Source organism: Sminthopsis crassicaudata, chromosome 3, assembly GCF_048593235.1.
Source record: "Sminthopsis crassicaudata isolate SCR6 chromosome 3, ASM4859323v1, whole genome shotgun sequence".
Taxonomy (NCBI): domain Eukaryota; kingdom Metazoa; phylum Chordata; class Mammalia; order Dasyuromorphia; family Dasyuridae; genus Sminthopsis; species Sminthopsis crassicaudata.
This window is the reverse complement of record NC_133619.1, coordinates 538,034,307-538,049,903: the sequence shown is the minus strand read 5'-3', so window position 1 is coordinate 538,049,903 and position 15,597 is coordinate 538,034,307. Positions and strand designations below refer to the sequence as shown.

General features: G+C 31.4%; 1 protein-coding gene across 1 annotated transcript in view; it reads left to right on the top strand.

The window, feature by feature from the left end:
• Nucleotides 1-15,597, top strand: part of ARHGAP42 (Rho GTPase activating protein 42) — a 369,352-nt gene that overhangs the window by 288,979 nt on the left and 64,776 nt on the right. Inside the window, exons 11-12 of the mRNA XM_074304443.1 lie at nt 2,384-2,462; nt 3,829-3,868. Of these exons, the coding sequence (XP_074160544.1) occupies nt 2,384-2,462; nt 3,829-3,868 (119 nt within the window). The remainder of the gene's footprint in view (nt 1-2,383; nt 2,463-3,828; nt 3,869-15,597) is intronic.

Genomic DNA, 15,597 nt, shown 5'->3' with positions numbered 1-15,597 from the left:
TGGAAGCAAAAGTCTCTTTTTTTCAGTAATGTGAGTTTTTAACTTGTATCAAAAAAAGAACCTGAAAGCTTTAAAAAAATAATCAAATATGAAATACAAATCTCTGATTTTTAATAAACTACAATATATTTTGAAATGCAGAAATCAGTTTTCAAAATTTGCTTATATTTAGTGAAGAAGAGGTGAGATTTTTTCCTAGTTCATACTTTGCTGACCAGGACAAAATATTCAAAAAGTTTCATCATTTTTGTAACCATTTTTGAATAACTGCCAATGTTGGACTTTTTTAGAAAAGAAAATTTCTTTTCAATAGCATCTAATCAATTAGATGATTCTTTTGCTGGAATGTGACTATTGAAAGACTTTGTGAGAGGAGAAGCATAACTGTGATCATTGCTATCTTTCTTGTTCTAAGGACAAAATGTGATTTTGTGAGAATTTTTAGGCAACAGCCAAGGGCACCAAGAATTAGGAAATCATTGCTTATCCATTTCTTCCTATATGCTTTCTGGAAGTAGGAAATTATAGTGATGGCAATAAAAAGTTATATGAAAACAAATTCTTAAAAAATCATTTCATTTTTCATGCTATTCTTACATGGCATGAATCTATTGGAACAACTAAGTGACATAGTAGATAAAACACTGGATTTGGAGCCTGGAGGACCTGGAGGGTTCAAATCCAGCCTCAGACACTTCACATTTACAAGCTATGTGGGCAAGTCACTTAACCCTGATTTTGCAAACATTGCAAAAGCAACAAAAGATAAAAGAAGAAGAAGAAAGAAAAGAAAATCTATATCACATAGTTTTGAGTCAAATTAATTTCCTTTTGGTGAAGGTACTAGGAAATGTTTTCAATTATCTTAGCAAATAGATATATAGTCCCTGGAAAGGCTAGATATATGAATAATAAAGATTTTTTTTAAATTTCTCCACAAAGTTAGAGAGTAATGAGAATAGTTCCAGAAGCTATATTTATAAAGTATCACTAATTTGTAGCCAAGTACTCCTCTCACTTTTTTTCTTGAGTTCCATGTATTCCCTGTGTATTTGTTCATAATTATATATACATATAATATATATACATATATACATATATATATATATATATGTATATGATAAAAGGATTGATCAAATTTAGTTTTGAATTATCCCTTAGAAGTGTTAGCAGTGATATCTTGGGTAATTGAGATACATAAATTATTTTCAATACATAATTTTTTTTCTTCTATTTCGGTAAAAAATCTTTTCTTCGCATACAGGATATATAGTGCAGAAATATTATGTTTGTGATTTACTGATTGCTTCCTTTTTATACATTCCCAGGGGTAAGCAGCAGTATAGCAAAACAAAGGGAACCAATGATCCAGGCAATTTCCCAAATAGATAATCAGTATTCTTACAATATGTATTTTTGCTATTGAATTTATATTGCTATCTAAAATCTAATATAATCACTAAAGACTATATCATTGAGGTATATTTTATAAGCCTTATACTATATTAAATTAAGTTGGGAGAGCTAGGTTCCATTACTAGTACTTGTACTCAGTAGGGTGAACTCAGACATTTAACTTCTCTATGTCTCCATTGCTTTATCTATGAAATTAATGGTAAGATTAAGTGAACTCCAAGTTTTCTTCAGTTCTATGATTCTCTCTGTGTCAGAAGTTTTTTGCCATGTAGGTTATAGAGTTGCTCTGCTTATTTTTCAAGACTCAGTTTCATCTTGGTTTTAGGTAAAGTTCTGAAATGTATAGATTAAGCGTGAGTGAAATATAACTTTGTTTTCTTTGTTTATTTTAAACTTGTATTTTTTCCCATTAATTAGCATTTATTGTCTCTCTCTCCCTTATTTTCAGCCAAAATTAAAAAAAAAAAAAGAAAGAAAAATCTGTTTTCTTTCAAGGAAACTATTGGCATCTTATGAAACATTTTGACAATTAATGAAATAATCCTTCTAGACAACAATTTTATTTTCATAAAATACTGAATGACTTGTTTTAATAATGGACAGATAATCTTTAGAATTCAGAGTATTTCTGAATTTTATCTGAATTTCATAAGATTGAAGATTTACGGTAGGAAAGAACTTCAGTATTTCTCCAATAAAAACTCTTGATTTTATAAAGAAACAAGAGGATCATACCAGCTACAGCTAATATGTGGAAGAATCTGGATTCAAACTGATTTTCTTTCTACATTATGTATTCCACATTATTAATTCAGCTCCCCTACTAACTCCGCATTATTATGATTCACAAAAATAGCTAAGCAAAAATATTTTTCATTGGCTTACCTTGGTATGTAAGAATTTAAAACCTTTGTGACTTACAGAAATTTAAATGGAAAAATAAGCAAAAAAATTATTCTCTTACTAGACATGGAATCATTACTTTGCAAGCTTTCTCAGAAGCAAATAGGAAACTGTGGCTTGAAGCAATGGATGGAAAGGAACCGGTAAGAGACTGTGTATTTCATAATTTTTATTTTATAAGACTGAGTAACAATAAAATATTTTAAATATTATATATGTTTCCAAGTGGGTTAAAATTATTAACATAAAAAATCAAAGTAGGAAAACAAAGTCCTTTAATACTTTTTCCTGTTGTGTCTCTGAGGAACTTTTAACCTGTCATGGTCTTATAAAATCAAAACAGTAGCATCCACTTTCCAAGAATAATCAGGCATCATTTTAAATAAATATTTCCAAACTTGCCTTCTGTGCCAGAGTAATTGTTTAGGTTAATTCAATTTAATTAAAAAGGAACATTCTTTTTGATATTATGATAAAGTAACTTGCAAAATAGACTGCTAATTTTCAGCAGTTATTTTTACATTTATGGAAAGCCTATATTTAAGTGAAAGGATGAAAACACATATGGCTAGTAAGAAGCGAAAGGAAAGGAATTAGTTCCTGTTATTTACTGAGTACCCTACCAAAAAAGTATTCTGTAGTCAGTCAATGATTAGTTATTAAATGCCAGCTGCATACCAAACATTGTAAGTCTTGGAACTAGAAAGGCAAAAATAATTCCTCCCCTGAAGATGCTCACAGTCTACTGGAGGACACTCTGCAATCAATTATGTACAAATAAGACAGACAGACACACACACACACACACACACACACACACACACAATAGATAGAAAGTAGTTTCAGACAGGATACATCTGCATTAATTGAGGAGTAAGAAAAGTTTCTTGCCCAAGTGTGATTTTAATTGAGATTTGATGCAAACCAGGGATACTGGGGAGTGGAAGTGAGGAGGGAGAGCATTGAAGACATTAGACATGGGAGATAGATAGCAGAGTAGCTGCAAGGCATCAGAATATGGAATGTCATATTTGAGAAACAGCAAGGAGACCAGTGTTGTTGCTGGATTACTGAGTATATGATGAGGAGTAAGGTTAAAGAATGATACAAAAGAAAAAAAATCTTTTCTATATGTTGAGCTTGCAGTTCCTAAAAAAAAAAATGTTATACAGAGGAATGGGGAGTGGGAATGGACTCATCTCATAGAACTTCTGAACATAATTAACCTCTGAACCCCATTTTCCTAATCTGTTAAACAAGAGGGTTGAATTTGATGACTCCTGAGGCATTTTGCTAACTCTAGTACAAGTATCTTATGAACTTAGGATGATATTCAAAGTGGGAATGTAGAGACAATATTTATTGCATGACCATTAATGTAATGAATAAGTACTAGGTAATATTGAATTGATGTCATACTTGTTATTAATCAATTTTACCTAATTCATTGGTCAATATTTTAGATGTTTGTTAAGGAAAAAATCACTAATTTGACACTTTATTTTTCAGATTTATACTTTGCCTGCCATTATTAGTAAGAAAGAAGAAAGTAAGTCTCTTTAATTATATAATTTTTTGTTATAAATCTAAATTACAGTAAGATATTTCAGTCAGTGAAGTCTAGATGTTTGGGGGAACTAAACATATTTGATATACCTTAGAAGTGATAGGCTTCATTTTGTATGAAAGATTTCTCCAGCTTAATTGGAATAACTGAGTCACACAATGTGTTTGGGGAAATATACATATTAAACTGGCAGAGGAAAATAATAATATATCTTATGTTCAATTTTGCTTATATTTATAATGGAAAGAGATTTAATTTGTGTGGCATGGTACAAAAATTAACCTTTAAGAACCGTTGCATTAATTTTTCTACAGTTCTGATTATACTGAAAGTGATCTGACATGGAAAAGTCTTTCAGTAACATTATCAAATCTTAGTAACAGAAACCTTTCATTGCTACACTTTCAAGTAATGTTTCAGTAAGACCAAGGAAAGACAATTAGACCCTGGCAATTATTATAGTCCCTATGTAAAACAGACCATTAAAAACAATCAAGCTTAAAAAAATAAATATGTAAGTATGTATGTGTGTACATACAAATACACACACAAATATATTTAAATTTCAATAGGATTTTATTTTCCAAAAACATGTTAAAATAGTTTTCAAAATTTGTATTGCAAATCTTTCTCACTCTCTTAGCTTCCCTTTTCCCAAGATAATAACTGATATAGATTAAAAATATGTTCAATTCTTTTAAACATATTTCCATAGTTATTGTGTTTTGCAAGAAAAATAAAACCAAAAATGAAAAAAAAACAAAGGAAAGAATAAAAACAAACAAACAAAAAGTGAAAATACCATGCTTCTATCCATATTCAGTCTTCATAGTTTTCTCTGTGGATGCGAATGGCATTTTCCATCCTAAATCTATTGAAATTGCCATGAATCACCACATTATTTTGAAGAACCAAGTGTTTCACAATTGGTCATCACATATTCTTCTTTTGTGTACAATATTCCCTTAGTTCTGCTTGCTTTACTCAGCATGCATTAATGTAAATCTTTCAGGTTTTTCTGAAATCAGAGTGCTCATCATTTTTTAATAAAACAATTCTCTCCTATTACATTCATATACAACTTATTTAGCCATTCCATAATTAATGGACATCCACTCGATTTCCATTTCCTTGCTACTACAAAAAGATCTGGTACAAACATTTTTGCACATGTGGGTCCTTTCTCCTCTTTTATGATCTCTTTGGTACACAAATCCATTTAGGAGATTTTTCGATCAAAGGTTATGCACAGTTTTGTAGTCCTTTGGACATAGTTCCAAATTGCTTTTCATAATGGTTAATCATTTCACAATTCTATCAGCAATGCAAAACATATATATTTTAACAAAAATTTTGTTTAACAAAATATATTGAATTTATAGCTAACATATACATACATATGTTATATATATATATATATATATATATATATATATATATATATATATATAATACACATATACTTGCACACATATGTATATATGTATGTATTTTATCCTGAGAACAGTTTGATTCTAAACATGGTGTTGGCTCACTTCTCTAAAGATTTCCTTCTCCATCTGGAACTTAGCTAGAAATCTGAAAGGCCCCAAAACAGTGCACTGAAATATACTACAAATGACTACTAACAGCATGAATTTCTATTCCATGGGAGAAGTATGCAAGTTTTATAGATGAGTTTATAAAGTTGTAGTACAGTTTTTTTTTTTTTGGGGGGGGGTTTGCATTAAAATCTCGTATGATATCCTAATGACTAGAAACATTTTACAGATCTTTTATCATACAGCATCAAATTAGGTTTATATAACTAGTAATGATGATGATATTAATAGTTTAAAATGTATTTAGTGTTTTACAGTTACAGGATCATATATTATTTTTTATAAAGGTACATATGAAGATATGAAGGTATGTGGTTGTTTTAATAAAGTAAGCCTGAATAGAGACAGATCTTGACATCAGTTTATCAAAACAGAGAAAAAATGTTATTTGGAGTATCATGAAATGTGACTTTAAAGAGATAAGATTTCTGTTGGAAAAGTAATGAAAAATTAGTTTTAATCCTCAATATATTATATTTCATAGTATTTATTTTAAAAATGCACTATCATATGACTGAGAAGATAAAATATATAAATACTATCCTTATGCTCATACAATTACAAGGAAAATTATAAAGCAGTGTTCTATTATAAAATATCAAAGCAAATTTTTTAGGCCTTATTTGGAAAAATTAAATCTGAAAAAGGGGGGGAAAAGAGAGAAAAGGGAAGAAGAGAGGAAGCAAAGAAAGATGGGGCAGGGGAAGAAGGGGACAGAGAAGAAGAAGGGAAAGAGAATGAAGAATAGAGAGAAAAAGGAGAGAGAGAGAGATTGGTTTAGAGAAGGGAGGATTCAGGGAAGGCCCTGTGTATTCACTGAAGACATTTGCTGTGTCTTGAAGGAAAGTTAGGGTTCTGCAATGCAGATGTGAAGAGAGATTGCATTGAGCATGGATGCTAAAAAAGATGGGAGGTAGAATGACATATAAAGGGAATAGTTAATCTAGTTTCATTATAAGGGACTGTTTTAAGGGGAACATATGAACAAGACTGGAAAGGAAGGTGGGCAAAGAATAGAATGGGAAGATCTTTAAATTTGACCACATTTGTATTTTACTCTAGAAGCAACTGAGGGGTCTTTGACATTTTTTTTAAGTGAAGGAAGAGGTGACAAGGTCTGATTAATGTTTTAAGAATATCATTTTGGCAGCTTTGCAGAAAATATAAAAGGAAAAGACTGGAAACAAAGGCTACCTGGGAGTTTGTTGTATTAGCCTGGTTGTGAAGGCCAAAATCTAAGACAGAGTATGATTAAATGAAGAAAACAGAATAGATGTCAGAGATATTGTTGATATTGTAATAATTGGATCAACAATTCTGATGGACGGGGCTCTTCTCGACAATGAGATGATTCAGACCAGTTCCAATGATCATGTGATGAAGAGAGCCATCTACACCCAGGGAGAGGACTGTGGGAACTGAGTGTGGATCACAACATAATATTTTTACTCCTTTGGTTGGTGTTTGCTTGAATTTTTTCTTTCTCATTTTTCTTCCTTTTTTGATCAGATTTTTCTTGTACAGTAGGATAATTGCATAAATATGTATGTCTATATTTGATTTACATATATTTTTACCATGTTTAACATATTTTGGATTACTTGTCATCTAGGGGAAGGAGTGGGGGGAAAGGGAGGAAAAATTGAAACACAAGGTTTTGCAAGGGTCAATGTTGAAAAATTATCCTTGTATATTATGTTTTGAAAATAAAAAGTTTCAATAAAAATTAAAAAATAAATGAAACAAAACAAAATTGGATCAAAATAATTAAGAATACTTGTCAGTTGATTGAATGTGTGCAAGTACTCAGAGAAGATTTAAGGAACATTCCAACAGATAGTGATGCTTCCAAAAGGAAAAAGGGAATTTCTAGGAAGAATGAAGTGAGGATGAAATATAATGACTTCTGCTTTAGACAGTTATTTGAGAACCCTTTAGGAAATCTAGGTGGAATAGTAAAGTTCTAAGAGAGGCAGCAGAATAGGATAGAAAGATTTGAACATAATGCTTAGAGGTGATAAAGCCATGGGAGTTGGAAAAAAGATCACTAAGGAAGAGTATTTATAGGAAAAAGAACCCAAGTCAAGGGCTGGTTTGACACACACTTATTTTCAATGTTATATGATGGGTATTATTTGATCAGGACTTTCTGACCTTAAATTAAATCAGTAATGAAAATGATGAATCGCAAAGACAAGTAAGTCTTGCTTTGTTTCACCAATTGAATATATACAGGAAGAACAAGGAAAGTCTCATCTGGAGACATTCTGGGTTTCTTAATTACTGGAAGGCTGAATGAACAAACACATGCTTTGTCAGTTGTATGTAATTGTAAAGCAATTTTAAGAAAAAAAAATTCTCCCTTAGAGCTTCACTAAATTTAATAGCTTTTGTGCTGTTCAATTTCCTTTTTCACTTGTTTGTGCTTCTGTTAAAAGACCACGACAAGCTTTGAGATTCTCAAAAGAAAGATAGGCAGAAAGAAAATAACTTTTACTTTTCACTCATGACTTTTTGAATTTTGTTGTATCAGCCTTCCTACTCAGGAGGAAGAGTTCTACCTTTGGGTTCCAAACTAGGGGACTGTTGTAGTAACTGCGTCTTCTGTGCATCATCCCTTTGTCCTTCTCCCTCCAGTTGTCTAAAAACAAAGGACAACTAGGATAAAGAGAACAAATTCCCAGGAACACAACAGCCATACTATTCTGTCTTTCCATCCCCATTCTCAAATGTCTGAAGTGGATAGGAAAAGGAGAGGAGAAAGACCTAGTTGAAATAGCACTTATAATGAATTGTGGGAAATTAGAGCTAATCCCTGATATTAAAAAGTATTTAGAGAACTTACTAAGGAGGCTGTTCTATAACCAGAAGAGGCTTGATGCCCATAACAAATTCTGACCTCTCTGTGACCCTGGCATGTCCATGAGACAAACCTAGAGTAACAAAGAGCAAAAAATGTTGATTCTTTCCTAAAAATGATTTGCTCACATAATATGTCAAAAACAAAACTGTTTTCCCCTTACTTTCAGTTTGATAAATTTGTTTCAGTTAAATTCTTAAGTGTCTTTAATATTGGCACAGTAAAGTATGTAGATAAAATTTTCTACATATAATTTTCCTCAACCTATTTCAGAACAAGTCATCATGCAAAATATTCTGAGAGATTGGTCCTAAAGAAAGTTGCTGTCCCCAGAAGGTGAAATCCTGATCGCTTATATACTGTATCCTGACTGTATTACCTATATGGACATCAGCAGAAATTATCAAAAGAACAAATAAAGAAAGAAGGAAGTGGGACAGAGGTCTATTTATTAGAACAGGGAAATGCAGGGCAGCCAAAAATAAGGACTACCTGTGGTGTTCCTTCCTGTACTTGCTTTGTGAACCCAATAATAGGACAATAGCTCCATTAGAACCAGCCTTCATCTAACAAAGCAGCAGCCTACTTGCTATGGGTGTGCCACTGGCTTCTTAACTGTGATCTTATCCTACCCCAGAAAAGGATGGGTTATGAAAGTCCAGTCTTGCTACTTAAAATCTTCATAAAATTGGGCAAATCACTTCTCCTTTCTAGACGTCCCTTTCCTTTCCTCTCAAATAAAGGAGATTATCTAGATAATCTCTAAATTTTTTTTTTCTTTTTTACCACCTTAAAAACCTATGGAATTTAAATGTGTTTATTTTCGAAGAGAGCAGGTTTTAGCCACATAATTCATTGGTGTGAGCAGAAACTATCTGGTTTTTTTTTTTTTTTTTCTATCCATTAACCCTCACTTGTTTGTATGCCTTTTCATTGGGTTTATAAGGACCATATGAATTTAGATTTTTAGATTTGTCATTGTCTGTTTAGAGGCAGAAATCAAACCTTGGATCCAAGGAGTTTTATATTGAGCAGATTGCAATATCCTTTGAATTCATAAGATTGTACTGTTCACTTTAGAGAACTTAAAAAAAAAAAGCAATGATTATTTTTATTACTTGGCAAATTACAGTTAACATGGGCAATTCTATCTATATGCAAAGAAACTCAGAATGGATTATCGTATATGATATTGTGAATCTCTGTTTCTAATGGCTTGCTTATTTAAGGGCAAATAATAAATTCAACATCTTAGTTTTAAAGCTGTCCAGTTTGTCAACATTGGCAACAGAATCTCTTCTCTGTGTTTTTATAAATATTCCAAAAAACATTCTTTCTATCTTTTAAAATATATTACCATCATTTTTCTTCAAACTTCCCCCACCCCAATCACAACCAAAAAACATTGATACAAATGTAGCCTTAATATGGGTGTGACCACAGTTCTCTTCTGGGCTGATTCATCCCACTTTGCCTTCATTGTGGTAAGTCTGGGGCTCCCAAAGGTCTAAAACTACATGGCTGTGACTTAGTATCCTAGGGATAACTCTGGGAGGGAGGGTAAACTCTTAGTTTAAGTGTGGAGTCTAATCCTCCATTCATGTGTTTCATATTTACACAGAATAAGCCATAGTATTTCCAGTATTAAATATAAAGCATGTAATTAACTATAAGCTTAAAGCAAGAATAATTTTTCCTCTTCTGTTAGATTGAAGACAAGCAAGAGAATAATCAATATATCACGATTTGTTTACAAGTCTGAGTCTATGATTCATCCAGTATCCATCAGGGAAAGTATACAATTATAGAAACCTAGCACAGCATCAGATGAATAATATCATTGGTCCCCTCAGAAATAATTGGCACTATAAGAAGCTGCCTTTCTATTAGTTGTTTTTCTTGTTCTCTTTGCTTGCCTTGTAGGTCAGAATGTCCTTTTCTTCTACTCTTAAATTGATGAAACAGAAATACAATCTTTTATCTTGAAATCATCTTTATAGGGCACTGAGAAATTGCATTAATGCATTGTAAGTAGTTTCCTTAAGCTGAAGAACTGCAACATAAACTTGGCTCTAGGCAATGCAAAAAAATTTGACTCCCTTTTCTCTTAATATGATATCACTTCATCCTATGTGCTTCTAACCTACTTATGTAGCAAAATATATAGACTGTCTTTCCCCCTTCTGTTTTGCTGTCTAAGATCAGCGGGCACAATGGAAAACAAAGGAACACATTGCAGCAGAGATTGTTGTTGAAGCAGATTCTTCATTGGGGTTTTCTTGGCAGATGAAGGAATGGTTTAGCATTTTCTTCCTCAGTCTACTTTATACCTGAAGAAAACTTAGGCAAACAAGGTTAAGTGACTTACTCTGGGTCACACAACCAGTAAATGGCTTGATGCTGTATTTGAAGTCAAGATGAATCTTTCTGACCATTGGCCAGGCACTGTATCCACTGTGCCATCCAGCTGTCTTCCAGTCAGCAGGTTCCCAATATTTTTCTCAGCTATAACTTTCAGTTAGCTTGGTTCCAGTTACTGCAGCTAAAGATTATCTGTCAATTGGCATCTTCCCATTCAGCTAATGTTAACTTCTTAACACTTCCTATGATTAAGTTAACTCTTCTGCTGAGTTCCCTGACTGCATCCTGTAGGTTCAAATCAGAACTTCCTGATAATTAGTGATTTACTTTCTTCTAGGAAGCAAAAATTAAAAATCCACATTTTTGTAAGATAGGAAATCAATAATCACTATTTAATATTCCCATAGTTTCCAAAGAGTTATCACTTTGTGAATTTTTACCTCTCTGAGCCATAGTGCTAAATACTTGGTTTAATAAAGTGAAGACCCTTAATAAATACTTCTTTATTGGACTTGACTATAATATCTTGTTATCACCATCATTTTTCTGCCTTCTATTATCTCAGTCGATTCATCCATTTTTTTCTAATCCTCTGTTTTTGTGTTCTCACATTTTATCACAAGAATCTTGTTTTTCTCACATATATTTTTTCAGTTTTTCCATGCAGAAAAGTTCTTTTCCTGACCATAAAGTCAACAAAACTTTTTACATATCTAAGGTGCAGTACTTTACATCTTTTTCAAATTAGTTTTTTTCTTTTAATTTACACATATTTCATTTTCTTCCATCAAACTGCATACATACAAGAGGAGTATATTTTCTCAAATAAGCAAAATAAATCCATACCATAGCATTGTCCAAGGATACATATAGATATTCACAAACATATTTCTGCCACATCACTTCTCAAGTTAGGTAGCATGTTTCATTATCAGTCCTTTGTAATTGTGGGTGGTCTTTGCATTGATGAAAGCTCTTAAGAATTTCAAGTTTTTATTTGTATTGTTGTAATTACTATATAAATTGTTCTCCCAATTCTGCTCATTTCCTTCACTTCTGCAAGCATAATGAAAATCCTTTAATCCCAGAGATTTCAGAAGGATATAATTAAAGATCCCTACCTCATTTGTTGAAGAAGCAATTGCACATATATCAAATATGTATGTGGACAGAATAGAAACTTGCCTTGTGTTCTTCTCAAAGGCCTTTTCCTAGCTGTTGCTCATCCCATCTATGACCTTATCTTTATTATATATGTGTCTGACTTTTTTTTTTATCTATGTACATCTTACACATGAAAAGATAAGAGTATAGGGATGATTCTACTTCATTTATAAATATTCTTCTACCACAAAAAGTCTTTGACTTCCTACACATTGCCAATAAAATCCATTAAGTAAAGATAGGGGGAATGGTTCCATTCAAAATAATTATAGAATGTATAAAATATTTTATAATCTATCTTCCAACATATACATAAGAATTATATGAATGCAACTAGAAAACCACTCTTTATAGAAATAAAAGCTTAAACAATTGAGAGATGTGTATTGCTTATGGTTAGGATGTGCTAATGTAATAAAAAAATGATTATACTTTCTTAAAAAAAAAAAAAAGTAAAGGGAAAAAAAAACTTGCCTTGATATAGTGATTGATGCTATCATCTGAAATGGTGTGGCAACTAGAGCTCATAGGTAATTTGCTTATCTCTAAATTTTTTTTATTGCTGCATTTTGTTGCTAATCTTAATTTTGTTCTTTTTTCTAAATTGTAGAATCATGTTGTTTGTATTCTGCTGTAATAAATATAATAGCTGAATATAGTACTTACTATGTGCTAGACACTGCACAAGGAGCTTTATAAATATTATATTTTTGATCCTCAATAACTGTGGGCAACAGGTACTGTTATCAGCCTCATTTTGCAGTTGAAGAAACAGAAGTATACAAAGTTTAAATGACAAACCCAAGATCACTCAACTATTACCTACTTTGCTGGATTTGAACTCTGGTCTTCCTGACATTAGGCCTTGTGGTCCTTTGTAGCTATATAGGGCTCAAGTGAATCTTAAAACCCTGTTTGATTACATGTACTATTTAAAGACACTAAATGCATATATCCTTCCACTTCCAAAGATTACCAAGAATTATCTGCAATGTTACATTACAGGTGCTAATATCAAGGAGCTAAGAATAAAAATTGTGAACCATTAAAGAATATATAGTATGTTTTTGAAATTTCATCTTTTTTACTTAGTACACCATATGCTTTTATTGCGATAGCAGTATGAGAAAAACATCTCTATCAAATGACATAGTTAATGTGTTGTTTCACAAACCACTTAGAACCTTATTAACCTTGCCATAAGTTTTTTTCTGAAACATATGTGTTTTAGAGAGAAATTATTCTGTTGTTTGTCCTGAAACTTGGCTCTTTTGTTTCTCTAATAGTAGCTTGTTTTTTGAAAGACAAACAAAAAATTAAAAGTGATAGGTTTTTATTTATTTTCCACTTCTTTTATCAAATCTATTTTTTTCCTGTTGAAAAGCTGAAACAACATGACCTCAGGAGCACACAGTTTGGAACTTGCAGTACTAATTCAGTCTAGAAAAGCTGTTGATTAATTGTGACATCTTAGGGTACCCTCTTTGGTCCATTCTGATTGCAGGGAAACAGAAAAGAACTATTAGCTCTTTCTAAATCTAAAGCATCAATCATGTTCATTCAATTAAAAAAAATATCAGGCACCTAAGTTCACAACATTATGTTAATGCTTTTGAGGCAAACATAAAAAAATCAATAGTTACTGCTTAGATATTTCTCATAATCTCACTATTAGATATATTTTGTGTAGGAATGTTGTGGTAAATGTTTTAAGAACCAGTTTGGGGGATATGTGTATAAGATACATAAGTTTAGTCTGATGTATTAACATTTTCTATATCTCTTAAATTCAGGAAAATAATGAATCAAATCTTGAATTGTTGCATTTACTAGTTTCCAGGGTATAAATTTTCACATTGAAAATTTAATATTCAGCCAACATACCACTGGATTCTCATATGACAGTTAAATTTTAGAAATACCTAGATAATAATGTACCAAAATGAATTGTATAATGTTATAGGAGTACAAAGGGAAAAAAAATCAAAGACTGAATTGTTCTGGGAAGGATCCTAGAAGAAGAAAGAAAAATTTTAGTGATATAGTAGAATATGGTAGAAAGAGAACTGACTTTTGAGTCAAGTAATCTCTGCTTATACTTTCATGACTTAGTATAACTCACTTCATTTTCTTGGGCTTCAACTATCTATCTATACAGCAAAAGGACTAAACTCCATAGCATCTAATGCCCCTATTATGATACATATAGTCCTATGATGTTGGATTTCATAATGATAATAAAAATTGGAAAAATACTCAAATATTAATATTGGCATTTCATGGTGATATTTGTCATTTAAAAGTGACTTCCACCCTAGATACACTTAAGGTGTTTTAAAATGTTTTAAACTAGGAATATTTTTAAAAGCTTTTTTTTCCTAAGAAGATTTAAAAATGCAATTTAAAATTTTGAATCAAAAATTTTAAATAATTAAAACAGAAAAAAAACAATTAGAAATTAAGATAAACTTATATGAAGTCCCATAATGTTAAAATGTTATAGATTTGGCACATAGAATTGTCACTTACTTTTCCTGTCCCATCTCCTTAGATTTAAACTCTTGTTAAAATATATTTTTATCTATGTCACTATTTCCCAATTACATGTAAAAAATTAACATTTTTTTTAAAAATTGAGTTCCAAATTCTTTCCCTCCTTCTCATCCCATTCTTTCCTTGAGAATGTTATTTTATTATTGATTATACCTATGAAGTCATGCAAAACATATTTCCTTAATATTTATGTTGTGAAAGAAAACAGACAAAAAGAAAATGAAAAAAAAAGTATATTTCAATTTGCATTCATTCATTTTTCATCAGCTTTCTCTCTAGAGGCATTTAGAATTTTTCATTATGGGTCCTTTGAAATTGTCTTGCACCACTATCTTAATCAGAATGGCAAAATCTTTCACAGTGATCATCCTTAAAATATTGATATTATTATATACAGTATTCTGCTTTGGTTCACTTTCATTCTGCATCAGTTCATATGAGTCTTTCCAGGTTTTATGAGAACATTTTGCTTGTTTCTTATAGTACAATAATATTTCATCACAGTGATATACTACAGTTTTAAACTCAAACTTTCAGATGAATCTGTGATATCCTTGATGTTGATTTTCCTTCAGGAAAAGATTCAAACCTATCCATGCCTTCCCATCATTTCATATTCTTATCCATTTGCCAAAGATGATGCAACCATTATTACAGGTGACCTACCTAGTGTATTTGGGAACTTTCTTTATTTCTTTTGGCATAGTAAGTATACAACATTAGAGCACATGAGTCTTTCATTGATTAAGCCATGCTCTGTAACTAGCCATCTTTTTCCATCATAACATTTCTTCATGGTTACCTTTCACTCCGCTTTTTTCTTGTTCTTTATTTTTGATATATTAGTTTGTTCTTATATTTTTTTCATCTCTGTCATTTCCTCACCTTTATTAGGACTCTCTTGTAACAAACCAATATGATTCTGAAAATGATGTGCTATTCTTTTTTAATTCATTGGAGATTGTAGTGTTGTATGACTTGTAGCTATTTAACAACACTCCGTAGAAAATTGATACAAAAAGATGTATCATGGAGGCTTTGATAGAAGTTTAGAGCCATTGAATAAACTTTGAAATTTTCCATAGACAATCCATCCCTTTCTACTAAGTCTGTTTAATTCTAAATTCAGTTTTTTCGCTTGTATTTTCTGTCCAAGAGCTATATACTGAATA